The 26,748-nt window shown below is 45.0% G+C and overlaps 1 protein-coding gene across 7 annotated transcripts in view; it reads left to right on the forward strand.

Moving 5' to 3' along the window:
• Nucleotides 1-26,748, forward strand: part of HDAC8 (histone deacetylase 8) — a 156,097-nt gene that overhangs the window by 102,991 nt on the left and 26,358 nt on the right. For 3 of the 7 annotated variants that reach the window (XM_048863416.2, XM_048863408.2, XM_048863418.2), the window contains one exon: nt 4,962-5,067. In XM_048863416.2, coding sequence (XP_048719373.1) covers nt 4,962-5,067 — 106 coding nt within the window. Of the gene's footprint in view, nt 1-3,771; nt 3,849-4,961; nt 5,068-24,496; nt 25,063-26,748 lie in introns of those variants that run through there. The other 4 variants (XM_048863411.2, XM_048863409.2, XM_048863414.2 and 1 more) reach the window with 4 other exon arrangements.

A 26,748-nucleotide genomic window follows, 5' to 3' on the forward strand; every position in this document is an offset into this window, starting at 1 on the left:
CACTAGTGGAGCAGTTAATACGCCGTTCAGGGGCAAGAAACAGTGCCCTGATCCGCGCCACCACCCCCCAAGAAGAGAAAGCACGGGACCCATCATAGTAATGCCTGCAATTTGCCACAATAAAAAATAACTTAGCACAGTTCAGCATTCACGTGCTCTGCATCCACACAGAGTCTTTGGAACTGTCCTCACATGAAGCTACTTTCAGGATTGGGATATTAGTTATTAAATACCAAGAAATTGCATTTCAAGAAACAACAAGATATACCTTGGAAATTAATTGCTGTATTAACTGTATTCATGTGCAGTATTAATTAACTGTATTCATGTGGCGTTTGTGATTTTAATAGTATTGTGATTTTAAAGTCTGAAAATGCAAAAGTAAAGGCTCTGACAACCGTACTATCCTCATTGTTGCCCATACCTCATTTTTATGAACATGTTATACTTATGTCATAAACCATGATATACTTTTACAGAAAAAAGAAAAATAGAAAATAGTGCAACTGAGGCAAGTTTTGCTGTTAGAACCATAAACTTTGCATTTTCTAACTTTTTGTGACTTAACTCTGCAACCCTAACGTTGCAGTGTTTTTGCATTTCATTTCCTTTTTCTTTTATAGAAATGAAATTAAAAGATCTTATTGAGCTTAGCAGGTTTTTCAGCTGAATGTGTAAATTCCTTGAAATAACTTGGTTTGCGCATCATTACATGGTAATGCATGCATTGCACTGAGCTCCTTTGCAAACTCAAACCAATCAAAACCTCTAGACCAGTTGCTTGCAACCTGTGATCTGTGGACCCTGGGGATCTGCATACTGTCTAAGATTTCCAAAGGGGTCTGCATCTCCACTTGAAATTTTTTAGGGATCCACAAATGAAAAAAGGTTGAAAACCACTGTTCCATTCAAGTGTCAGTTGTTTTTGCTGTAGCCCTGTTAAGCAAGGTAAGAATGCTTTTTACTGTGGCGAAAATGTTCATAGTTCTCCCACAACGTGAACTGGAGGTGAATTGGAAAACCCTTTCCAAATTCACCTCAGGGCACAAACCAAGCAAGGAAAATGTCCAACTCTTAAAAGGTGACTATTTCAGAAAGTTGTGGACATGTGAAAAGTAGATGTGCATGGAAACTGTATTGTAAGTTTATCCTTAGTAGCCACTAGGATGGTAGTGTGCTATAACAACCATGGAGCATTCAGAATATAATGTAACTAGTGGAGATGCCTTATGCATTTGAGGTATGCATATGATAGAAATTACCATTGTTATCATGACACTCAGGCCATCAGTCAAATCTAAGACTTTATTGAAGAACGAAGTTAAATTTTCAAAAGTGATTTAAGTTCCTAGACCCACATCCTCAAAGGTATTTATGCTCCTTACTGCCTTTGAAATCAATGGTAGTTTAACACCTAAATACCCTTGAGGATCTACGGCCTTAGTCTCTTCTGCAAATGGAATTTAAGTGCTTCTGAAAATCTTACTTCTAGGAAAAATGACCCTTCCATTTACATGACCTTCAGCTCCTAACATGCTAGGAGGAATGTGTGTCTTGTTCATACAGGGAGAGTGCTCAAATTATAGTCTAAATGACTGAGATCAGTATTTCAATCTGCTGTTCCATCACTGTGAGCATTACTATAGGTCTTTTTCAGGGCTATCGATTAATCTCAGTTCACTCACACGTTTAACTGAAAAAAATGAATTGCAATTAAAAAAATTAATCACGATTAATCGCACTGTTAAACAATAGAACACCAATTGGAATTTATTAAATATTGTGGATGTTTTTCTACATTTTCAAATATATTGATTTCTTTTACAACACAGAATACAAAGTGTACAGGGCTCAGTTTATATTATTTTTTATTACAAATATTTGCTCTGTAAAAATGATAAAAGAAATAGTATTTTTCAATTCACCTCATACAAGTACTGTGCAGCAATCTCTTTATCTTGAAAGTGTAATTTACAAATGTAGATTTTTTTTGTTACATAACTGCACTCAAAAATAAAACAATGTAAAACTTTAGAGCCTACAAGTTCACTCAGTCCTACTTCTTGTTCAGCCAATCGCTAAGACAAACAAGTTTGTTTACATTTATGGGAGATAATGCTGCCTGCTTCTTATTTACAGTGTCACCAGAAAGTGAGAACAGGCATTCGCATGGAACTTTTGTAGCTGTCGTTACAAGGTATTTACGTGCCAGATATGCTAAACATTTGTATGCCTCTTCATGCTTCAGCCATCATTCCAGAGGACATGCTTCCATGCTGATGATGCTTGTTTAAAAAAAATGCTTTAATTACATTTGTGATTGAACTCCTTGGGGGAGAATTGTATGTCTCCTGTTCTGTTTTACCTGCATTCTGCCATATATTTCATGTTATAGCAGTCTCGGATGATGACCCAGCACATGTTTGTTTTAAGACCACTTTCACAGCAGATTTGACAAAACACAAAGAAGGCACCAACATGAGATTTCTAAAAATAGCTACAACACTCGATCCAAGGTTTAAGAATCTGCAGTGCCTTCCAAAATCTGAGGGGGATGAGGTTTGGAGCATGTTTTCAGAAGTCTTAAAAGACAACACTCCAACGCAGAAACTACAGAATCCAAACCACCAAAAAAGAAAATCAGCCTTCTGCTGGTGGCATCTGACTAATGATGATGAAAATGAACATGTGTCGGTCCTCTCTGCTTTGGATCGTTATCGAGCAGAACTCGTCATCAGCATGGATGCATGTCCTCTGGAATGGTGGTTGAAGCATGAAAGGACATATGAATCTTTAGCACATCTGGCACGTAAATATCTTGCGACGCTGTCTACAACAGTGCCATGCGAATGCCTGTTTTCACTTTCAATTGACATTGTAAACAAGAAGCAGGCAGCATTATCTCCTGCAAATTGTAACCAAACTTGTTTGAGCAATTGGCTGAACAAGAAGTAGGACTGAGTAGACTTGTAGGCTCTAAAGCTTTACATTGTTTTATTTTTGAATGCAGTTATTTTTTGTACATAATTCTACATCTGTAAGTTCAACTTTCATGATAAAGAGATTGCTCTACAGTACTTGTATTAGGTGAATTGAAAAATATTATTTCTTTTGTTTTTTACAGTGCAAATATTTGTAATTAAAAATAAATATAAAGTGAGCACTGTATACTTTGTATTCCATGTTGTAATTTAAATCAATATATTTGAAAATGTAGAAAACATCCAAAAATATTTAAATAAATGGTATTCTATTATTGTTTAATAGCGCAATTAATCACGCGATTAACTTTTTTAATCGCTTTACAGCCCTAGTCCTTTTGTATTGTTTTATGGGCTGAAATGAGGGCATGAAATGATGAGATATGCTGCAACTTCCTCTGAAATACGATATTTATCCTTTAATGGAGGGTTAAATAAACAACGTCAATTTTGTTCCACTGTAAACCTATCCAGCACTTCTCTTAGAACGCAGTTACCCATATTTGTGTTCCTCAATCATAGCACCCGTATGTGGATAGTTTTAGGAGAGCAGAAACCAGATACAAAACCTTTCTGCTCTGTCGCAGGCTCAAATCCCGCCAAAGTCAATAATGAACTGAATAAAGTCTTAGCTGTGTGTTGGGTGTCTGGTCTGTGTGGTCTGGGGGTTGTGTCCTAGGGAACAGGGGTCCTTGTCAAAATTTTTTGTCACAATTGGCACTTCTTGCCAAGGCTGCCAAGAAAGTTAAGAACTAACTGGGCTATGGGGATTTCTCTCCTCCTTCCCTAGAGATGGTTGCTGGTCATCAGAATTGAAGAACGTTATTGGCTCAGTGTGGGAAAGCTTTCACAGCTGTTGCCTGTGCTGTACGTATTTGTAGATAAACGGGGGATCTCAGCTGCTAGAGCTGCCAAATGACACCTTTCCGATATTAGCCCTGTGTATCATTTAATCACGCGGGGGAGTCCAGCTAGTTTGGCTTTCCCTTAATTTTATAGAATAAGCCTGATTCCTGCATGCCTAATTACTTTCTTGTAAACTGGCCAACCTTTTAGGCTAAGTTTAAATTCAAATGTATACATTTTTTAACACACTTAACTCAAAACCAGCTGAATTTTTAAAACCTCCCATGTGCTGGCTCTGTGCTTGGTGTTGTGTGCTCACGCAATAATTTATGGTATTCTGTATTAATGTGAAAAACTTCAGTTTTTCTCCTGTAGACTTAGTTGCACATCTGTAGCACATTGTATGGAGAGGTATGTTAACAATCTTGTGCCGAGCCCTGTTCCTTACTGTAATTCCTGTCTGATGTAGCACCTTCCCGGTGTGCAGGGATCATGCCAGTGAAAGAATGTATTGTGCTAGAGCTGTGCAGGGGGGTGGGTTCAAAGTGTCACCACGCTAGGACAAGGAAATCCAGCCGGAGTGTTGATTTCATTGTGTGTTCTCATTTAATACAGGCAGGTGTGTAGGTACCCAAGTGTGTGATATAACAATGCTAAATGGATTTGCCGGATGTGCCAAGGGGGATGAAAAATAAATTGTATTCACAGCTGCAGTGCTGTAAAATATGTCTCATATATGGAACTTGAATTGTTAGAGCAGTTGTAGAGTTCAAGCAGGTAGAAGCTCCATATCACATGCATTCATTAATTAAACTATGTGAGCTGCCTTGGAGGGGAAGAGGTATTTTACAGATGAGTGGATCAGTGGCAGAGCTGGGAAGAAACTCAGTCTCCTGAATAGAGATGGGAAATAGACACTAAACTAGAGAGAGAGAAAAGCTCTCCATCTGGGATTTCAGGAGCACATTTGGAATCTAGTGGACAACAAGGATGGGAGTCTGTCTCCACTACCTCAAGTCCCACCGCAGATGCTTCCCCCTACTGCATTGTTTTCAGGACAGCTCTCCTTGAACCTCACCCACACCATTTCTGCCCTGCACAGCAACAACTTTGCTGATTTCCCTTTCCCTGCAGTTTTTCACAAAGTATGGTCCTGATTACGTGCTGGAGATCACACCGAGCTGCAGGCCAGACCGCAACGAGCCACACAAAGTCCAAGAAATCCTCAGCATCATCAAAGGTGAGCTTCCCCAACCTCCTGCCACCTTACTGCCCTGGGAGACCGACTGCTGGCTGTTGGGAAATCCAAAAATAATACATTAAGGAGGAGAATATTTCTCTTGGTATCTTTATGGCCCTGGCTACGAAGCTGTACTCCATGTGCTTGGCAAGTCATAATATACAATGACATCCATCTTCTGCCCAGTGTTGGATATGGTAACGGGTTGGTTGTGAAGTGCAAATGTTTCTATAGGCATGACCACTGCACTGTGGTCTCTGGCCCGTGGAATTCTATAAAAGGCAGTCCACAGCTGTTGTCCTCTTCATTTCGGAAGGGCAGCCTGCAGAGACCCCAGGGCCTTGTGGTTGTTTATTTTTCGTTGTTTAAACCTGTCTGTACAGCAGCCACAGACAGTAAAGCAAGCACAGAATTTGTTAACAACAGAGCAATAGGCTCATGTGTCCACTAAAGCTAAATCTCTGACACCAGCCAAGAGAATTGAGTTTATACCATGCCCCAAAGGTCAACAGATCTGGGCTCTGCTGGAACAACAGGGGACGTGCCCGCAGCCGAGGACCTCTTAACTCCCCACTCCTGCACACACACCTCAAGATTCCCAATTCTAGGGACATTTACTGAGCACGCTTCAGCTGCTCTGAACTGTCTAGTGGCGCATGGGGAACAGCGGGTCTGGCCCAGCTGCTTAGATCAGGATAGAGCGTTCCATGCTGCCACCCATGGTCTGACTTGTCTTCATTTCTGTATTGAATGGGACGGTGTCTATAAAATGCCCAATGCTCCACCAACCGATTTCAGACATCGGGTTATTGGTACACTGCCGAATGCAACCTTCAGTTGCACCAGTTTGGGTGCCCAATTTTAGTCATTAATTCCATTAACCTGCCTCTGGCACCATCTCAGGCTTGCACTACTCTCTTTCCTTCCCCCCTCCCTACAGACACACACGCCTGGCTCAGACACACACCCTCCTTTAGGAATATTTTAACTTAAAATTTAGCTTTGTGCCAGGTGCTGTATCAAGAGCCCTGGCGACTGCACTCCATCCTGTATCCCCAGAACTGACCAGCACAGGCAGCAGCAGATTCTCCCTCACCCTCTTAGTACCATGCTTTACGCTGACGTGGAAGGGTGATCTCTAGAGGTGAGAGGGAAGATTGCTCTTCATGGCCCATTCATTCCTTGGCCTCTCTGGAGTCCGATGACAAGGAGGCCAGTGAGTGCCATGTGCAATGGAGGTGCCTTGAGTTTGTCCATTGGGAACTACATTGAGAACCCGAATTCATTTCTTGTAAACCACCAAATAGCCACCCAAGGTTGGAAAGCTCCTAGCCCAGTTCCAGTCCCAATTCACTGAACTCTCCAGTGCCTTCTACTCTGTGAAAAGATGAGACTGAATCTAACTAGTTTGCAACCCATCTGTAAAGCCACTGTGTCTTGGAGTGGGGTTACCTGGCCCCAGCAGCATTCATGTATATTCTTAGAACGGGTCACAGCTGCTGGACCAGCCAGTTTCCAAAGGTGGAGGAGCTAGCATTATATCAGGATACCCCTATTAGTGTAAATTACATATTTTAGTCCAGATGTGCTCCCATCCTGCATCACAAGCGCTTGAGCAAAGTTTTGTAATTACTTAAATGCAGATTAGGGCTCTTTCTTCAAGTCCCATATTCCATTGCCATTCTGAACTAGATAGAAGTCGAGTTATAAAAGACACTCCCAGCTCTGTGTAGGGAGAAAATTAGGATTTCCTTTATATTTTAAAAAAGGTGTTGTGACTTGGTACATGGTTTCTTATATAATTGGTTTAAACATACTCTTAAAATGTACCCTTCTGCCATGCTGTATGCACCGCAGGACCTGTGCTGCAGGGAAACTGAAACTGACCAATTTCATTTTACTGCATGAACCATAAGTGGATTGCAGAAATATCACCAAAAGCAGTACCGGGGAAAAGTGAATTTGACCTTAGTGTTCAGTTTTAACAATCTTATGTAGAGGTAGAATCACTGTAGAAAAGATTTGTGTCACATCAGTGTCCATTTAAAATGCCTGGTATCATCTGGATCAGTGAAAATACAAATCAGAAGGTGTGTGCTGGACTGCACAACACAAATGCCCATTAACTGGCCTATGAGAAAACAGTGGGTGTTTGATTATTGGATTAGTGCTGATGCTGTTTTGTAAGAAAGGGACTTCTGAAAAGTATAAAATTTTATGTTCTCTTGTGAACATGCACAGTGCTACGAGTCATTCATGCTAGGGAGATAAATGAGGCTCCATACAGAAATACATGGTAGGTCACAGGAGTTGAGAGGACTATATATGATATAAATTTGGGGAACAGATTATTTTGCATCATGTATTCTGTTCAATAATGTACCCTTCCCCCCATAAATGTGATTAGAGTCTTACGTTAGAAATGTCTCGGCATTCTGGAGACCTGTACAAACTTGTGGTTTATGATTACCATCTTGGATTTACAACCACTTCTAAACAGTTGTGGGGAAGGAAGGAAGAACTTGTGCCTCTGTACTGTACATGATAAATCATTCAAAATGTATGCAAAAGGCAAGGGGCCTTTGTGGAAGATCCAGATGAACATTCTTAATAGGAACCATGTGCCCAGAGTACCAATTGCCCAACTGAACTCAGATCCCTGTCTCATATGCACTCTAAATTAAACCCTGCTTTTATTGAAATCACACGAGAGAAAGGACTGCTGCTTCTAGCATGAGTTGTAAATTGGTGGTTTATGCTTCAATGTATTTGTTTAGAATAACTTTTTCAGTTAAAAGAGGATTGAAAACTAAGGATGATAGAGAACAGTGGGGCCATGTGGTACGATCATATTGCTAACTGGATTATAAGAGCGTTCGGGGGTTGGATTCTAGTCACCTAGCTGTAATCATCTTCCAAACACACACAGGCATCTCTGCTAACAGAAGGGAGCCCCTAATGAGGAGAGATGGAGGGCAGGCTAGTTATACTGCAAACAGAAAAAGTGTGTATACACACAGCCTGTGTCTATCTAGTCTCAGGGTTTTCTATACCGCCCGTTACCCGAGGAAGAAAGGGGAGAAGTCCCTTAGCTCGCTACCTACTTGTCCAGGGTTAACTTAGCAGCAGTTAAGAATGGAAGGCAGATGGATGGGTTTCAACTATTTCTTTAGGATGTTTTCCCTTCCCAGCCTGAGCTCGGTTTGAGTCAGCTGCTCTCCTGGTGCTGATTTCTTGAAGGTGCTGGGACATCCTTGTGGTGGTGCTGGTTGCATTTTACAAAACCAAATGTCCAGCTGAATATCAATATCGTGGGGAAAGATAGCTCAGTGGTTTGAGCATTGGCCTGCTAAACCCAGAGTTGTGAGTTCAATACCTGAGGGGGCCATTTAGGTTGGATGTTAGGAAAAACTTTTAGGGGGAGGGATAGCTCAGTGGTTTGAGCGTTGGCCTGCTAAACCCAGGGTTGTGAGTTCAATCCTTGAGGGGGCCATTTAGGGATCTGGGGCAAAAATTGGGGATTGGTCCTGCTTTGAGCGGGGGGTTGGACTAGATGACCTCCTGAGGTCCCTTCCAACCCTGATATTCTATGATTCTATGATATATTGCTGGCAGCAGAGCCCAGGGTGTCTTGGCATCTGTCCAAGTGGTCCCATGTAATACTGAAGAGGAGGGTATGCAGGACATATCCCTAAAGACGCTCTTGGGAAATGGAAAATAAAATACGATATCCTGGGAAGACAATGAGTGAATGCATTGTGGGGGGCAGATCCAAAGCACAGATATTCTATGGGAGGGAGATTCAGGGCATGGGAAAGCAGCAATAATTAGGCAAATTAGTGGAAAGCAGTTGAGACAGAGCTTGGAATGCAATATAGCAGCAAAAAAGCCAAAGCTTTGCTGGGCTGCATACATAAGGTTGCCTCAACAAGCAAGAATCTAGTTAACCCATCAGTATAGGGCCCTATTTAGATCAACCTACAGTAGGGCATAAGCTGTTGGGCACCTCGCTCTCAGAAAAATGAGAAAGGAGCTAGAGAGTTTGGTTATGAGGAAGCAATACAAGAAACAAATATGTATAGCAAAGCGACAGCCAGTTGGCGCTAGAAACGTACAGGTGCATGAAGGGTGGAAAGCAGCAGGGAGAGGAGTTATATAAGGTGGTGCAGGAGCTTAACCGGGAGCAACAGGGTGAAAACAAGGGAGAGGAAGTGGTGAGATCTACCACTGGCTAGGGAATTTTCTCCATCCCTTGGGTCACTTAAAACGAGCCTGACCGACGCCCTGGAGAACACACTGTAGGGAGCAATCCTGCCCCGGCTAGTAGCTGAAGACAGGATGAGTTACTATATACGCCTCCCCTCAGGCCTGCTGTTCTTGGAGGGGAACTTCCTCCTCGTCTAGCTTGATGGCAGGAATCTGAGTTGCCATATTGGAGCTCTGTGCTCAGCAGCAGCACTGCAGCATGTGTCCCCCACAACACATGTTGCACAGCCAGTGTGCTTAGTTTTGGGAGCAGAAGGAAGAGAGGGGGCTGCTACACTGATCCCTGCAGGCAGATAGGTGAAACGTGTTTCTATAGGCTCGATGTTCTAGCCCATCTGTAAAGTGGGAATTAGTGTTTTCTCACCTCTGTAAAGCCCTGGAGACCTGCGACTGAACATGCCGTGTAATGCTAAGTACTCGTCTTCCAATGGACTCTGCATGTTTCTACCCTCGGGATCTGCTAATGGTGCAGTGTGGACCAGTGGAATCTTTTCAAAATGGTGCCTGTCAGAGTGCTCCTCTGTTCCGGACTGTTCTGAGGGTAAAGCTACAAAAGGCGGTGCTATGTTCCGGCCACCTCAGTTCCCTCCAGCCACAATAGCAGACAGACCAGGAGCCTCGCCAGAGCTCTGTGACCCAGATTTGTCAGAACAGATGATTCCCAGTGCCACTTTAGCTAGCTTTTACGCTGATGGATCAGTTCTGCGACTTCAGCCTCATGCCTCGGAACCCAGATGCACATCAAGGGGTGATGTTGAGGGCAAAAGCCTTAAGACTCATAGTCCTAAGGAAATGAGGCTTCGGGTTCCAGTGGTGATGCCGGATGAAGCACTTGAAGTCACCTCAGATTCATTGGTCCCTCCCAGGTCCATGATTACCATAGTCACTCAGCTTCAGCACCTGGATCCACAGTCAGATCAGAAAGCCCTTCACACAACATGGAACACAATTTCCTCAGGGCAGAAAGAGACAGGAAAGAAACCACAGGTGGTTGGGCCAATTTCTCTTCTTTTGTCTTCCTTTCTAGGGAAACTTACTAAACCCACTCCCTGGCAGGTGCAGGCGTCCCCAGATATACAGGAACCCCTCCCTAGAACAAGTACCGACTCCCCTGGGGGAAATACCTCACCTGTCTCAATCCTTCTTTTACCAGGGCTAGTACTGCCTCCCATACAGCCACCTCAGATCCACAGTCTGAGGCTGGATCAGGCTCTACCTTCCCCTTTGCCTCCTGAGGCCTGAATCAGATATACTGATACAGTGGCTTTCAGCCTTTCCAGACCACTGTACCTTTCTCAGGAGTCTGATTTGTTTTGTGTACCCCCAAGTTTCACCTCGCTTAAAAACTCCTTGCTTACAAATCAGACATAAAAATACAAAAGTGTCACAGCACGGTGTTACTGAAAAATTGCTTACTTTCTCATTTTTACCATATAATTATAAAATAAATTGATTGGAATATAAATATTGTATTACATTTCAGTGTATAATATATAGAACAGTATAAACAAGTTGTATGACATTTTTTTGTACTAACTTCGCTACTGCTTTTTATGTAGTCTGTTGTAAAACTAGGCAAATATCTAGAAGAGTTGATGTACCCCCTTGAAGATCACTGCATACCCCCAGAGCTACATGTATCCCTGGTTGAGAACCACTGCACTAGAGAGCTCTACAGGGGCCATAGATCAGCATTCTTCCCTGCTGGGGAATTATAGTAGAGAATCTGAGACAGAGTACTGGCAGGACTGGGAGATAACACCATGGGCCAGACGTCCAGTTGGCCTTCACCTAGCTATCACACAACTACAGAAAGACTGGAATTAGCATATAGGGAACCTTCTCCTCAAGAAGAAAAGGAGTACTTGTGGCACCTTAGAGACTAACCAATTTATTTGAGCATGAGCTTTCGTGAGCTACAGCTCACTTCATCGGATACATACCGTGGAAACTGCAGCAGACTTTATATACACACAGAGAATATGAAACAATACCTGCTCCCACCCCACTGTCCTGCTGGTAATAGCTTATTTAAAGTGATCATCAAGTTGGGCCATTTCCAGCACAAATCCAGGTTTTCTCACCCTCCACCCCCCCACACAAAAATTCACTCTCCTGCTGGTGATAGCCCATCCAAAGTGACAACTCTCTACACAATGTGCATGATAATCAAGTTGGGCCATTTCCTGCACAAATCCAGGTTCTCTTACCCCCTCACCCCCCTCCCAAAAATCACACACACAAACTCACTCTCCTGCTGGTAATAGCTCATCCAAAGTGACCACTCTCCCTACAATGTGCATGATAATCAAGGTGGGCCATTTCCAGCACAAATTCAGGTTTTCTCACCCCCCCACCCCCATACACACACAAACTCACTCTCCTGCTGGTAATAGCTCATCCAAAGTGACCACTCTCCCTACAATGTGCATGGTAATCAAGGTGGGCCATGTCTAGCACAAATCCAGGCTTTCTCACCCCCCCCCTTTTTTTCTTTTCCCAGGGACACACACACACACACACACACAAACTCACTCTCCTGCTGGCAATAGCTCATCCACACTGACCACTCTCCAAGTTTAAATCCAAGTTAAACCAGAACGTCTGGGGGGGGTAGGAAAAAACAAGGGGAAATAGGCTACCTTGCATAATGACTTAGCCACTCCCAGTCTCTATTTAAGCCTAAATTAATAGTATCCAATTTGCAAATGAATTCCAATTCAGCAGTTTCTCGCTGGAGCCTGGATTTGAAGTTTTTTTGTTTTAAGATAGCGACCTTCATGTCTGTGATTGCGTGACCAGAGAGATTGAAGTGTTCTCCGACTGGTTTATGAATGTTATAATTCTTGACATCTGATTTGTGTCCATTTATTCTTTTACGTAGAGACTGTCCAGTTTGACCAATGTAAATGGCAGAGGGGCATTGCTGGCACATGATGGCATATATCACATTGGTGGATGTGCAGGTGAACGAGCCTCTGATAGTGTGGCTGATGTTATTAGGCCCTGTGATGGTGTCCCCTGAATAGATATGTGGGCACAGTTGGCAACGGGCTTTGTTGCAAGGATAGGTTCCTGGGTTAGTGGTTCTGTTGTGTGGTATGTGGTTGTTGGTGAGTATTTGCTTCAGATTGCGGGGCTGTCTGTAGGCAAGGACTGGCCTGTCTCCCAAGATTTGTGAGAGTGTTGGGTCATCCTTTAGGATAGGTTGTAGATCCTTAATAATGCTTAATAATGATCACTTTAAATAAGCTATTACCAGCAGGACAGTGGGGTGGGAGGAGGTATTGTTTCATATTCTCTGTGTGTATATAAAGTCTGCTGCAGTTTCCACGGTATGCATCCAATGAAGTGAGCTGTAGCTCATGAAAGCTCATGCTCAAATAAATTGGTTAGTCTCTAAGGTGCCACAAGTACTCCTTTTCTTTTTGCGAATACAGACTAACACGGCTGTTACTCTGAAACTTCTCCTCAAGGGGAATCCTGTTGGATCAGTCTCTTCTGCTTGACGAACTGCCTCCATTATTGATCCTGTACACGCTGTCTGAGAAGTCGATTTACCTCCAAGAGACAAACATGGATCCAGATGTTCAGGGGTCTCCAGATAATGTCTATGTTTCTGGCAGTTTCTCCTTTGGAAGATATCCTGCAGTTCCATGAATTGGTAGAAAGGATGGCTGCAGCCTTTAACATTTTGTTAGTAACTATGATGGACTTGCCTGCTAAAAGAAAAATGATTCTTTTCTTCCTAATGCATAGTGAGACTGTATTTAGTCTAGGGCTGTCAATTAATCACAGTTAACTCGTGATTAACTCAAAAAAGTAATCATGATTAAAAAAATTAATCATGATTAATCGCAGTTCTAATTGCACTGTTAAACAATAGACTACCAATTGAGATGTGTTAAATATTTTGTATGTTTTTCTACATTTTCAAATATACTGATTTCAATTATAATACAGAATACAAAATGTACAATATTCACTTTATTACAAATATTTGCACTGTAAAAATGATAAAAGAAATAGTATTTTTCAATTCACCCCATACAAGTACCATAGTGCAGTGTTTCCCAAACTTGGGACACCACTTGTGCAGGGAAAGCCCCTGGCGGGCCGAGCCAGTTTGTTTACCTTCCGCGTCCGCAAGTTCGGCCAATCGCGGCTCCCACTGGCCGTGGTTCGCCGCTGCAGGCCAATGGGGGCTGCGGGAAGCGGCAGCCGATACATCCCTTGGCTCGTGCCGCTTCCCGCAGCCCCCATTGGCCCATTGGAACCGCAGCCAGTGGGAGCCGTGATCAGCCGAACTTGTGGACGCAGCAGGTAAACAAACCGGCCCGGCCCTCCAGGGGCTTTCCCTGAACAAGCAGCGTCCCAAGTTTGGGAAACACTGCCATAGTGGAATCTCTATATCGTGAAAGCAGAACTTACAAATGTAGATTTTTTTTTAATACAGTTCTACATTTGTAAGTTCAATTTTCATGAGAAAGAGATTGCCATACAATAGTTATATTAAGTGAATTGAAAAATACTATTATTTTTACAGTGCAGATATTTATAATAATAAATATAAAGTGAGCACTGTACATTTTGTATTCGGTGTTGTAATTAAAATCAATATATTTGCAAATGTGGAAAACATCCACAAATATTTATATAAATAGTATTCTATTATTGTTTAACAGCATGATTAATCCCGATTCATTTTTTAATCACTTGACAGCCCTAATTTAGTCATGATGCAATACAGAGATTTCTGAAGGGAATGATGAATGTCTACACTGCAGTCAAAGAACCCACCCAACATGGGACCTTAGTCTTGGTACTTAGCTCATGGAGGCTCTGTTTGAGGTTTGGAACAATGTTCCCTGTTTCACTTTTCAGTTGACAAGCTTCCTTGTGACCATGTCATCTGCTAGAAGAGCAAGTGAGCTAAAGGCTCTGACAGCTGCCCCATCTTTTACAGCCCTCCACAAACAAAGTGGTTCTTCATCCACACCGTCAGTTCCTCTCGGAGGTGGTGACAGACTTCCACTTAACCAGTCCATTAACTTGCCAGTATATTTTCCCTAGACCTCACTCAGGAGAGGCAAAGTTACATGCCTTAGATAGCAGGAGAGCCTCAGCTTTCTAGCTGGACAGGTCTGAGCAGTTCAGAAATCACCCACACTGTCCAACTCCTATGGGGAAAGAATAGAAATCAGTTGCATCAGAGTGCCTCTGTATGTGGGCGAGGCTTTGTGTGGTGGAATGGTGCAGCAGATCTCTGTTCCTGTCCCAGTGGGGCTTAGATCACACTGCGCAAGGGCCAAGTCGGTGTCCATGGCCTACCTTAGACCTACTCCAACTTTAGAGATCTATAGGGCTGCCACCTGCAGCTTGTGTCACACCCTTACAAAACCCTGTTCCCTTGATCTGCCAGCCAGATTGGAGGCTCAGTATGACAATCAGTGTGTAACTAGCACGCTGCAGCCCATTGTCCGGAGGCAGGAGTGCTATGGATCCGACTATTGCAGAAGTCCTGGGAATGTGCAAAGGCACCTTGAAGAAGAACTGAAGGTTACTCACCTGTAACCGGAGTTCTTTGAGATGGACTTTGCATGTTCACACTCCCACCTGCCACCTTCTCTTCCTTGGAATCCTGTTTGGACCTAGAAAGGGGGCCAGAGCCCAGCATCCCCTTTTATAGTTTTGCCCTAACAGGATTCAGGAGCACTGAGGGAAGGGGGTGGGAGGACTTTAGTGGGCTCTGCTGCTAGAAAGTTCTGCCAGTTGAAGCTGCGCCATTGGTGCATCCCAAGCATGAGAATGTGCAGACCCCATCTCTGACTCTGGTGATAGGTGGGTAATAGTCACTGCTGCAAGCACCTGTTGTTTGGGAATTAGCTGTTTTCCTCCAGTTGCCATAGTGCCCTGGGAACTGCACTTACTGGATGTGATGTCAGGTCTGTTTATAACTGGAAGAGGCTTCACCACTGTGAGCCCAAGCCCAGATTTAAAGAAAATGGAATTTCAGTTCATGAACTTGAGGGAGAGAGAGGCTTAAAGATTCATAGATTCCAGGGCCTGAAGGGACCACTGTGATCATCTAGTCCGACCTCCTGGAGAACACAGCCCATAAATGAATCCTGGGCGTTCCTGTCCTCCCTGCCTGTCTATCTCAAAGGAGCCAGCACTGGCTTTGATCAAGCGGAGGATACTCTTGCCCTGGCTAACTGCTGGAGTGAGGGTACATTCCACTCCCCAGATAGTGGGAAGAGACTCCTGCGCACTTTGGTGAGGCTGCAATTTGAGTCAGTGCTGAAGAGAAGACGCAGCTGAATGGAGAAGTGCAGTAATGCAAATTAAGTCCTCTGATCCCTACCTCAGATCATACAATCATAGAAGATTAGGGTTGGAAGAGACCTCAGGAGGTCATCTAGTCCAACCCCCTGCTCAAGGCAGGACCAACACCAACTAAATCATCCCAGCCAAGGCTTTGTCAAGCCGGGCCTTAAAAACCTCTAAGGATGGAGATTCCACCACCTCCCTAGGTAACCCATTCCAGTGCTTCACCACCCTCCTAATGAAAAGTGTTTCCTAATATCCAACCTAGACCTCCCCCACTGCACCTTGAGGCCATTGCTTCTTGTTCTGTCATCTGGTTCCACTAGAACAGCCTAGCTCCATCCTCTTTGGAACTCCCTTTCAGGTAGTTGAAAGCAGCTATCAAATCCCCCCTCACTCATCTTTTCTGCAGACTAAATAAGCCCAGTTCTCTCAGTCTCTCCTCATAAGTCATGTGCCCCAGCCCCCTAATAATTTTCGTTGCCCTCCACTGGACTCTCTCTAATTTGTCCACATCCTTTCTGTAGTGGGGAGACCAAAACTGGATGAAATACTCCAGATGTGGTCTCACCAGTGCTGAATAGAGGGGAATAATCACTTCCCTCGATCTGCTGGTAGTGCCCCCACTAATGCAGCCCAATAAGCCGTAAGCCTTCTTGGCAACAAGGGCACACTGCTGACTCATATCCAGCTTCTCGTCCACTGTAATCCCCAGCTCCTTTTCTGCAGAACTGCCGCTTAGCCAGTCGGCCCCCGGCCTGTAGCAGTAAAATGGGATTCTTCTGTCCTAAGTGGAGGACTCTGCACTTGTCCTTATTGAACCTCATCAGATTTCTTTTGGCCCAATCCTCCAATTTGTCTTGGTCACTCTGGGACCTATCCCTATCCTCCAGCTTATTTACGTCTCCCCGCAGCTAAGTGTCATCCGTGAACTTGCTGAGGGTGCCATCCATCCCATCATCCAGATCCTTAATGAAGATGTTGAACAAAACTGGCCCAAGGACAGACCCCTGGGGCACTCTGCTTGATACCAGCTGCCAACTAGACATGGAGCCATTGGTCACTACCCACTGAGCCCGACGATCTAGCCAGCTTTCTATCCACCATATAATCCATTCATCCAATCCATACTTTTTTAAATTGCTGGCAAGAATACTGTGGGAGACGAGTGTAAATCAGTGGGAATCTGATTAACAACCTGGCTTTATACAGGGGGCCAGCCCCCCTCATGAAGGGATCCTGCATCCTGACTTCTGTCTACAAAAATGTGCATCCCCTCCTCTGCTCTTAAGCAATAACTGCACCCTGAGGCGTGGGTGACTCACCCTCACAGCTAGTCAGATACTGGCTGTTGCTAATTTTCCTGGCCCTGCTGCAGCCTGTTTAACATCACTGTAACCTCCTCTCCCTATGCACCATTGCTTGTGCATCTTAGGTGCTAAGAACTGGTTCGCAACAGCTGAGAGCTGTGTTGGTAACTTGAGAGGAATCTGAGAACCTCACTTAATTTGCATGAAATGTAGCCACTCGCACCCATGCTCAGTCCATGTTGAGTATTGATGTGCAAACTGCAGAGAGTACAGCTCCTGCCATGCAATTTTCCATCATGACCCAACTGCAGCTCTACATGGAGCATTGCATGCTGGGAGCCTCTAATTCTGTATTAAAGATGAAGGCAGCTGTGTGTCACATTATAGAATCCTTTAAATGACCTGTGAGCCAGGCTTCAGCCACCCAGGTTTAAATTATATTTTGATTAAAAGCGGGGATGTGAACAGTCTTGAGGGGCACAGTGTTCCCAGCGTAGAGTAGGATATATATAAACATGCACTCCTCTCTCTGCAGTTCCAAGCCGGAATTGCCTGTCTAAGGGTTCATTTCTTTAAATGAAGTTAGACTGTCAAGTCTGTTGAAATGCAGCTCAGCTGGCTGTTGTGTAAGAATGCAGCGTGTGCTTGCCAGTTGGCACCAGTCTTGCCAAGTGTTTAGAGGCTGTCTGGCTGAAACAAATAAAATGAAAGCATCACTGATTAAATGTGCCTGAAGTGCTTAATTGGCTGCCTGAAGAACAGAAAATAAAACAAACTGCTTTCTACGGTGCCAAAAAAGCAGAACAATGGAGAATAACAAAGGCCTGGGGCACACAGGGAAGCAGCCCATACCGAAGTGTCCTGTTCTGCAGCATGGTGTGTTTTCTTTCTGCCCTTTCCTTTCTTTACAGCTTTAATTTAAGTATTTAGTAAATATAAATCAATTGGTGAACGAGCCAGCCAAACAATGCAGAGCCAAGGTGTGTGTCTGCCTGAGAAAGGGCCTCAGCCCAGCGTTTACACACCACTTGCAGTCATCTCTGCACCCCTTCTGGTGTGCAAGTATCTGACCAGTGCTCAATTCATTCTGGACCACCAAGAGCAGGCAAGTCCTTGAGCTGCTGTAACCCACACCCACCCTGTGCCGTGCTCTGCCCTCCTCTAGTAGTGGCTGAGCCTGCACCAGCCTGGGTTAGTCTCTTAACTCAGGCAAGAGAGGCTCATGCTTTAAGATCCCAAGGTGCTAGATTCAGTCACACAGCCAGTAGCCCACTTAGGGGTATGGTGTTATGCTGCCTAGTGCACATGTGGCTCCGGCAGAGCAGAAAGCTACTGAGATTGGCTTCTCAAATGCTGTCCTCCCCTCCATACCAGCAGGCATGTATTGAGTCAAGATCCAGAACTGGGAGGAGGAGAGGAAAGAGATCTCAGTCCTCCCAGCAGCTAGGGAGAGACCCAGATGAGGTGACATTGTTACGCTGCTGTGGTGTGATGCACCATCAGCATGTGGTGACGTAGCGAGATGATGATAATTTCATAAGTCTCCATCTGTGAAAAGCAGAGGGTCCCATTGGTTTCGTTTAGGGCAGCGATGACCATGGGCCAGCAAGGTGTGAACGATACCTTAGCACAGCTACAATTCTGCAACACAGTCAAGTCTGTTCTTAATTTCAGTCTTTGCTTTGCTGACTGCTCAGTTGTTCTGGCTGCTGTCGGCTTTTCCAGCCAAGTCTGTGCTGGTCATAACAGACCCGAACTACTGTGCAAAGCAGTAAATTTACACAGTGGTGCATCCATTCCTTGGGCATGCAGTAAAAGCCTTTATGATCTGTTTGGGATGTAAAGCAGTGAGTCTACAGAGAAATTGGTAGTGTTGAAATTGGGGGAGGGAATACTGGCGCAGGCCTGTGTGCCATCTTTATTAAGTTGTAGTTGTTGCATATTTGAAAGTAACTGAGCTAGAGTTGCCAAATTAGTTAGTGAAGTGGATTGGACTGAAGAACTTATGTATCTAAAGGCAGAGGAGGCCTGGGATTACTTCAAGTCAAAGCTGGAGAAGCTATCGGAAGCCTACATCCCAAGAAAGGGGAAAACATTCATAGGCAGGAGTTGTAGACCAAGCTGGATGAGCAAGCATCTCAGAGAGGTGATTAAGAAAAAGCAGAAAGCATACAGGGAGTGGAAGATGGGAGGGATCAGCAAGGAAAGCTACCTTATTGAGGTCAGAACATGTAGGGATAAAGTGAGAAAGGCTAAAAGTCAAGTAGAGTTGGACCTTGCAAAGGGAATTAAAACCAATAGTAAAAGGTTCTATAGCCATATAAATAAGAAGAAAACAAAGAAAGAAGAAGTGGGACCACTAAACACTGAGGATGGAGTGGAAGTTAAGGATAATCTAGGCATGGCCCAATATCTAAATAAATACTTTGCCTCAGTCTTTAATGAGGCTAATGAGGATCTTAGGGATAATGGCAGGATGACAAATGGGAATGAGGATATGGAGGTGGATATTATCACATCCGAGGTAGAAGCGAAACTCGAACAGCTTAATGGGACTAAATCGGGTGGCCCAGATAATCTTCATCCAAGAATATTAAAGGAATTCACACATGAAATTGCAAGCCCATTAGCAAGAATTTTTAATGAATCTGTAAACTCAGGGGTTGTACCCTATGACTGGAGAATTGCTAAAATAGTTCCTATTTTTAAGAAAGGGAAAAAGGTGGTCCGGGTAACTGTAGGCCTGTTAGTTTGACATCTGTAGTATGCAAGGTCTTGGAAAAATTTTTGAAGGAGAAAGTAGTTAAGGACATTGAGGCCAATGGTAAATGGGACAAAATACAACATGGTTTTACAAAAGGTAGATCGTGCCAAAGCTGATCTCCTTCTTTGAGAAAGTAACAGATTTTTTTAGACAAAGGAAAGGCAGTGGATCTAATTTACCTAGATTTCAGTAAGGCGCTTGATACGGTGCCACATGGGGAATTATTAGTTAAATTGGAAAAGATGGGGATCAATATGAAAATTGAAAGGTGGATAAGGAATTTGTTAAAGGGGAGACTACAGCGGGTCATACTGAAAGGTGAACTGTCAGGCTGGAGGGAAGTTACCAGTGAAGTTCCTCAGGGATTGGTTTTGGGACCAATCTTATCTAATCTTTTTATTACTGACCTCAGCACAAAAAGTGGGAGTGTGCTAATAAAGTTTGCGGATGATACAAAGGAGGGAGGTATTGCCAATTCAGAGAAGAACCGGGATATCATACAGAATATCTGGATGACCTTGTAAACTGGAGTAATAGGATGAAATTTAATAGTGAGAAGTGTAAGGTCATGCATTTATGGATTAATAATAAGAATTTTAGTTCTAAGCTGGGGACGCATCAATTGGAAGTAACGGAGGAGAAGAAGGACCTTGGAGTATTGGTTGATCACAGGATTACTATGAGCCACCAATGTGATATGGCTGTGAAAAAAGCTAATGCGGTCTTGGGATGCATCAGGCGAGGTATTTCCAGTAGAGATAAGGAGGTGTTAGTACTGTTATACAAGGCCCTGGTGAGACCTCATCTGGAATACTGTGTGTAGTTCTGGTCTCCCATGTTTAAGAAGGATGAATTCAAACTGGAACAGGTACAGAGAAGGGCTACTAGGATGATCCAAGGAATGGAAAACCTGTCTTATGAAAGGAGACTCAAGGAGCTTGGCTTGTTTAGCTTAACCAAATGAAGGCTGAGGGGAGATATGATTGCTCTCTATAAATATATCAGAGGGATAAATATCAGGGAGGGAGAGGAATTATTTAAGCTTAGTACCAGTGTGGACACAAGAGCAAATGGATATAAACTGGCCATCAGGAAGTTTAGACTCGAAATTAGACAAAGGTTTCTAACCATCAGAGGAGTGAAGTTCTGGAACAGCCTTCCAAGGGTAGCAGTGGGGGCAAAAGACCTATCTAGCTTCAAGATTAAGCTCAATAAGTTTCTGAGGTATGATGGGATAACATGAATAAGGTATGATGGGATAACATGAATTTGGCAATTAATTGATCTTTAACTATTCGTGGTAAATAGGCCCAATGGCCTGTGATGGGATGTTAGATGGGGTGGGATCTGAGTTACTACAGAGAATTCTTTCCTGGGTATCTGGCTGGTGAATCTTGCCCACATGCTCAGGGTTCAGCTGATCACCATATTTGGGGTCGGGAAGGAATTTTCCTCCATGGCTGATTGGAAGAGGCCCTGGGGGTTTTTCACCTTCCACTGCAGCATGGGGCACGGGTCACTTGCTGGAGGATTCTCTGCACCTTGAAGTCTTTAAACCATGATTTGAGGACTTCAGTAGCTCAGACATAGGTGAGAGGCTTATTGCAGGAGTGGGTGGGTGAGATTCTGTGGCCTGCATTGTGCAGAAGGTCAGACTAGATGATCATAATGGTCCCTTCTGACCTTAATGTCTCTGAGTCTACAAATTGTTTGCCAAGAGTCCTGGGAAGCCCTAGCCACTTCTTCCTGTTTGAGACCTAAAGAATAAAAGCTGTAAATAGGCCCAGATCCTCAGCGCCATTGATGCTGATTTACATCTGCTGAGGATCTAACCTAGACCTTCGCTTGTGTGTAGATACAGAATTGCCATTCACCTTCCTGGCACTGCAGCTGCTTTGAGGAGATCCAAGGGCTTACAGGAGTTTTTGTTCATCAAAGGGAGACAAGATTAGTCTTCTGTTTCCCAGGATGGCTTAGTGGTTATGGCGCTAGCCTACGACTCTGGAGACCTGCTGCACCCCAAACTGCCTGTATAACGTTAGGCATGTCACTGTGGGTTGGTCTGTGCTACAAAGCTAGGCCAGCTTAACTACATCACCCAGGGCTGTGGAAAATATTGTACCCTGTGTGATTTAATGAAGCTAAGCCCAGGGGTAGATGCCACTTCTATCTCTCAGAGGGGTGGAGTTACAACAGTGATGGGAGATCCCTTCTATTGCTGCAGTAAGTGTCTACACTACAGTGGCACAAATGCAGCCCTACTGCTATATAGCTGTAGCGTTTCTGTGTGGATGTGCCCTTGGCTTCTCTGGATCCCGGTTCCCTGTCTGTACTCCATGGATAACAGCCCTTCCCTGCCTCCCAAGAGCAGTGGGGATGAATATGGATGGTGTCCCCATCACAAAAGCCACTGTTACAACTGGGGCCTCAGCATGGAGGAGTAGGAATGAATAAGCGGTGGAGTCTGTCACCCATTGGGAAGGTTTCTCAGGGTCAGGGACCAGGTGAGTCAGCAGGGCAGTGGGAGGGAAGCTTGCCATGTATATGTTGTCATGTCAGTAGAGAGGGTATCCATCTGTATGTAGGGCTGTCAGGCCAGTAATTGATTCGCTTATCAGTCCATACATATACTTGGGCCTCCTGACTTTCACAATTTAAGCCCACATGTGTTTTTTCCCCATCTTATGGCCTGATCCCTTCACCCACTGAAGCCTAGAAAATAGCAAAACTCCCTTAGATTTCAATGGGAGCAGGCCCCTAATCTTGGCTGGAAAAATCTAGGGTTCTCACACTGCACTCGTCGCTGGAGTATCTGAGCGCCTTCTAGTCGTTCGATAAGCAACATGCTAACATCTGTCATGTCCGCCCCCAGGATGAGAAGTGTGCAGTACACTACTTGGGTCTGCAGGTTTGTATAATTCTGTACCTGCTGCCACGTGTTTATATTAGAGAAGAGAGGCCAAAGAAATGTGTCTGGCCCTTCGAGCAGATGATGGGGAGGTTTGTGATGGTCCTTAGTTCTTGGGGGAGTTTGTTCCACAGACTCAGGTTGGCTCCTGAGGAAGTCTCTCCTGCACAGGCTGTAGAGAGATCCAGCATGCCAGAGGAGTGAAGTTGTCAACCACAGTCTCATCTGCTCGATCCAGGCTATGGAGCGCCTTGAAGATAAGGACCAAGGCCTGGAACTTGAGTCAGTATTCTGTGGGAAGTCAGAGTTGTGCAATAAGCAGGAAGCAACACACTGCTCCTGGTGGGAGGGCTGGACCTTTGAACCTGTCTGACAGGAGATGGGGAACTGGCTGAGGATTTCAGCAATGGAGTCATGCTAGCATGTTGTAGAGGGATGATGGTCAAGCCTCAGAAAAAGGAGAAGTCAGAGGATCACCACCATCACTTACTGCAGCACCTCGGTGTCCTATCATGGCTTCACATTTGCGTGCCAGCTAGTCCTAACCCTGAGTAGTGGGCAGATGTCCAGCGGTTACAGCTCTTGTCAGCAGGGCTGCAGGCTTAAGGGCTCTGTGAACATCGGAACGGCCATATTGGGTCAGACCAATGGTCCAGTGTCCTGTCTCCAACAGTGGCCAGTGCCAGGAGTTTCAGAGGGAATGAACAGGACAGGGCAATCATCGAGTGATCCATCCCCTGTCGTCCACTGCCAGCTTCTGGCAAACAGAGGCTAGGGACACCCAGAGCATGGAGTTGTGTCCCTGCCCAGCCCAGCTAATAGCCACTGGTGGCCCTATCCTCCAGGGACTCACCTAATTCTTTTTTGAGTCCAGTTAGAGTGTTGGCCTTCACGGTGTCCCCAGTAACGAATTCCTCAGGGTGACACTGCGTTGTGTGAAGAAGCACTTCCTGTTGTTTGTGTTAGACCTGCTGCCTGTTAATTTCATTGGGTGAGCCCTGGTTCTTATGTTATTGAGAGGGTAAGTAACACTTTTCTATTTACTTTCTCCACACCAGCCATGTGGTTCAAACCCAGGCATTTAATTGACATGCCCCTTAAACACCGTGCTCTTGAAGACCTTTTTCTAACCCTGGCTTAAATCTGTTAAAATTCCGACAGAAGAGTGGTCAGAGAACAAAAATGCAAAGCTTGCTGTGATCCAACATGATTCCAGTTAATAACCAGATCCTGCATCCCTTACCCAGACAGAATCATTATTGACTTCCAGGGAGGGTCTTCAGAGTAAGGAAGCCAGGCAGTGCCTCCAGCCCTATAGGACATCCTGAGCAAGCAAAGACCTAAGGAAATGAAGGGTTCATGGCTGATACATTTGAACTAATTATTAGTCTCCAGTCCAAATGCTTAATGAAAATGATTCGTTCCCCTTAGCAGCCCCTTAAAGCTGGGTTTGAAAGAGAGCTGTGGAACCCTGCACAAACCCCCTCAATGAGAACAAGATGTTGTCTGGCATGTTGGGAATTTGATCTGCTTTGAGGGCTAGTGTGTCTGTATCACTTACTGATTTGTCAGCTCTGCCAGTGACAGGGGAGGGACAAGTCATAAGCAGTGCTCTAATCTCCCAGAGGTCAGCCCTGCTGGATTTCGCATCAGTGCTTTTCCAACACACTTTTCAAAAATCCCTTCTTCCTGGGGTTTTGAAGGAGAGGAACAACCCCCAATCGGAGTACAGCAGCGTTGAAGACAAAGCAAACAGCCCTGTATGCAACCAAAAAAAATACCTTGGTCTGCCTCCTTGTGAGACTGAAGCTAGTCTCAGTGTAAATGTTGTTTTCTCTCTCCCTTTGTTTACAGGGAATCTGAAGCATGTGGTTTAGCTGAAAAGGAAAGCTCATGTTTCCACAACAGCAGAGCGTTTCCTGTGCCGAAGACAGTGTGTTTATGTGAGCAGCTTGCGGAATTTGTGGCTGCAGGGGAAATTTGGAAGAAATTACTTTTTTTTTTTTTTTTTAAAAAGTTTCCAAGCAGCAGTGAGTGGCTGTGGCTCTCCGGTGGCTGTGAGCACACAGTGGCCGCAGTGCTGGGGAGTGGGGGAGCTCCCAACTTCCAGCCCCTTGTTCCCACAGATTCCAGCTTATTTTTCTACAAAACTGCTTTTATTCTTGCAGATGGTTTTTCTAATTATCTTTTTTAAGGGAGGTGTGGCTCTGAGCCACAGACTCTTCACGGCCTGGTGCCTGTGCCACTTGTACTGGGCCGCCCTCCTGGTGGGACCACAGGCTGTAGGTGTAGACGCTGTGACATGAACTCCAGAGGGGGCGGATTGATCGATAGACACGGGTCCTGTAATCCTGGCTGCAGCCTTATCTGGGGAGGGAGCCACAAACATGTTTTTAAACAAATAAAAAAGTTGAAATATTTCTGCTGTGTCCCGTTTCTTTGCAAGCTGCCTATCACCCTGCGCAGTATCGGCTCCCTGTTCCCTTGAACTCCCCCTTGGTCTGTAGCCATCTGTTGTCCTATACTTACATTGTAAGCTCTATGCGGCAGGGTTTGTTCAGCACCTAGCAGAGTGGGGTCCTGGTCCATGACTGGGGCTCCCACCACTGCCATAATACGGATAACAGGCAGCCTAACCGGGGCACTGCTAGCTCTCAGTAACCCATGCTACCCCTGTGTGGAACTGGGCCCAGCGTCTGCTGTCTGTCGCTGGGGAAAGGGCTTGATTGGGCTGTAGTTGCCGGAGGAGAAAAGTGGCTGACTGGAGCTCGTTATCCAGACTTCTGCTCTCTGTTGGGGGAGCCAGACTCTACAGTTAACCCTTTGTTCCAGGGGTTTGGCCTCCAGAGGTTGGCTTCACCTGCCAGGAGCCACCTCCTCTTGGAGCACTTGAACTAATAGGGGTACGGCTAAGTGCAGGCTGAGGACCCAGTGCTTTTGGCAGTAGGTGTAGTTTTGACCCATAGTGATGGCAGTGCAGCCCTCTGGCTCCTGATGAGCTGCCAAAGTGGCCCTCCTTGATGCTCTGTTAATAGCTAGTGCCTTGTCACCACAGCCTAAACGTCCTGCAGCCAGGAAACCAATAGGCAGCTTGCACTCAGACCCTGGCTGGGGGCCAAGATACAAGCTAAGCTGTCAGCAAGCCCCAGGAGGCCGTTTGTTTCTGTTGCTGATAGCTGGGACACATTCCCTGAACAGGCAGTTACTGTATAATCACCACCAGAAGCTAGAGCAGTGGATCCAGCTGATAAACATCTGCCACGCCACAGAAAGTACCTTGCGTTCACCATAGGGCCTGTTTGCCAATCAACTGGCACTGCTAGAGTGGCCTTTCTGAAGATAGGCTCTGCTCTTCCAGCAGCATATGAAGTGTGATGGTATCTAGACTAGGTGCCCCAGCTGTGCTGAATGCAGGAGCCACAGCAGAGTGCCAGCCAGCAACGCCAGCTCCAGCCACCCCGAAATGCAGGAGGGTTTGACTCCAGATCTGAAAATGTATGAATTGGGCCCAGTGCCAGAAGGAACATTTGCTGACAAAATACAATACAAACAGATGTGACTGGCCATGCGGCTCACCGATACTAGTATCTAGAACCACTTTGTGCTGGACTGTGCAGTGGTTGCTTGGCAGCCTGGGAGTGAATGAGTTGCAGGTGGGGCATTTCCCTGTAAAAGTCTCCCAGGTGGGAGGTTATTTTTTGAGGAAGGTGATGAAGGTGGGGAAGGGAGAGTGTCAGCAGTGGTGCAAATATAACTAAACTTCACTTAAAATGTGCTTCCTGTTTTATGAAGACTGAGATCCTGCGCTGTCCACCTCCCCTCCGCCCACCCTCCCCCCACGCAGCTCTGAGCAGTGCCCTTCACACACTCCAGCCCTCAAGGAAAACGCACAGAGGTCTCTCTCCTGGGGCAGATGAACAACTCATAGCAGGACCCCCCATCAACCTCGCTCGTTTGCCCTAGGAATAGGCAGATGGAAAAGAAATTGTGAAACTGGAAAGACAAAAATTCAGCTGGAAAACACGTACCCCCAGGGGGATTCTGTGGGATTATTGGGAACAGAACAGAGAGAAACAATGTTTAAAATTAGTTGTGTCCCTTTAAAA

Source organism: Caretta caretta, chromosome 9 (genome assembly GCF_965140235.1).
Source record: "Caretta caretta isolate rCarCar2 chromosome 9, rCarCar1.hap1, whole genome shotgun sequence".
Classification (NCBI taxonomy): domain Eukaryota; kingdom Metazoa; phylum Chordata; order Testudines; family Cheloniidae; genus Caretta; species Caretta caretta.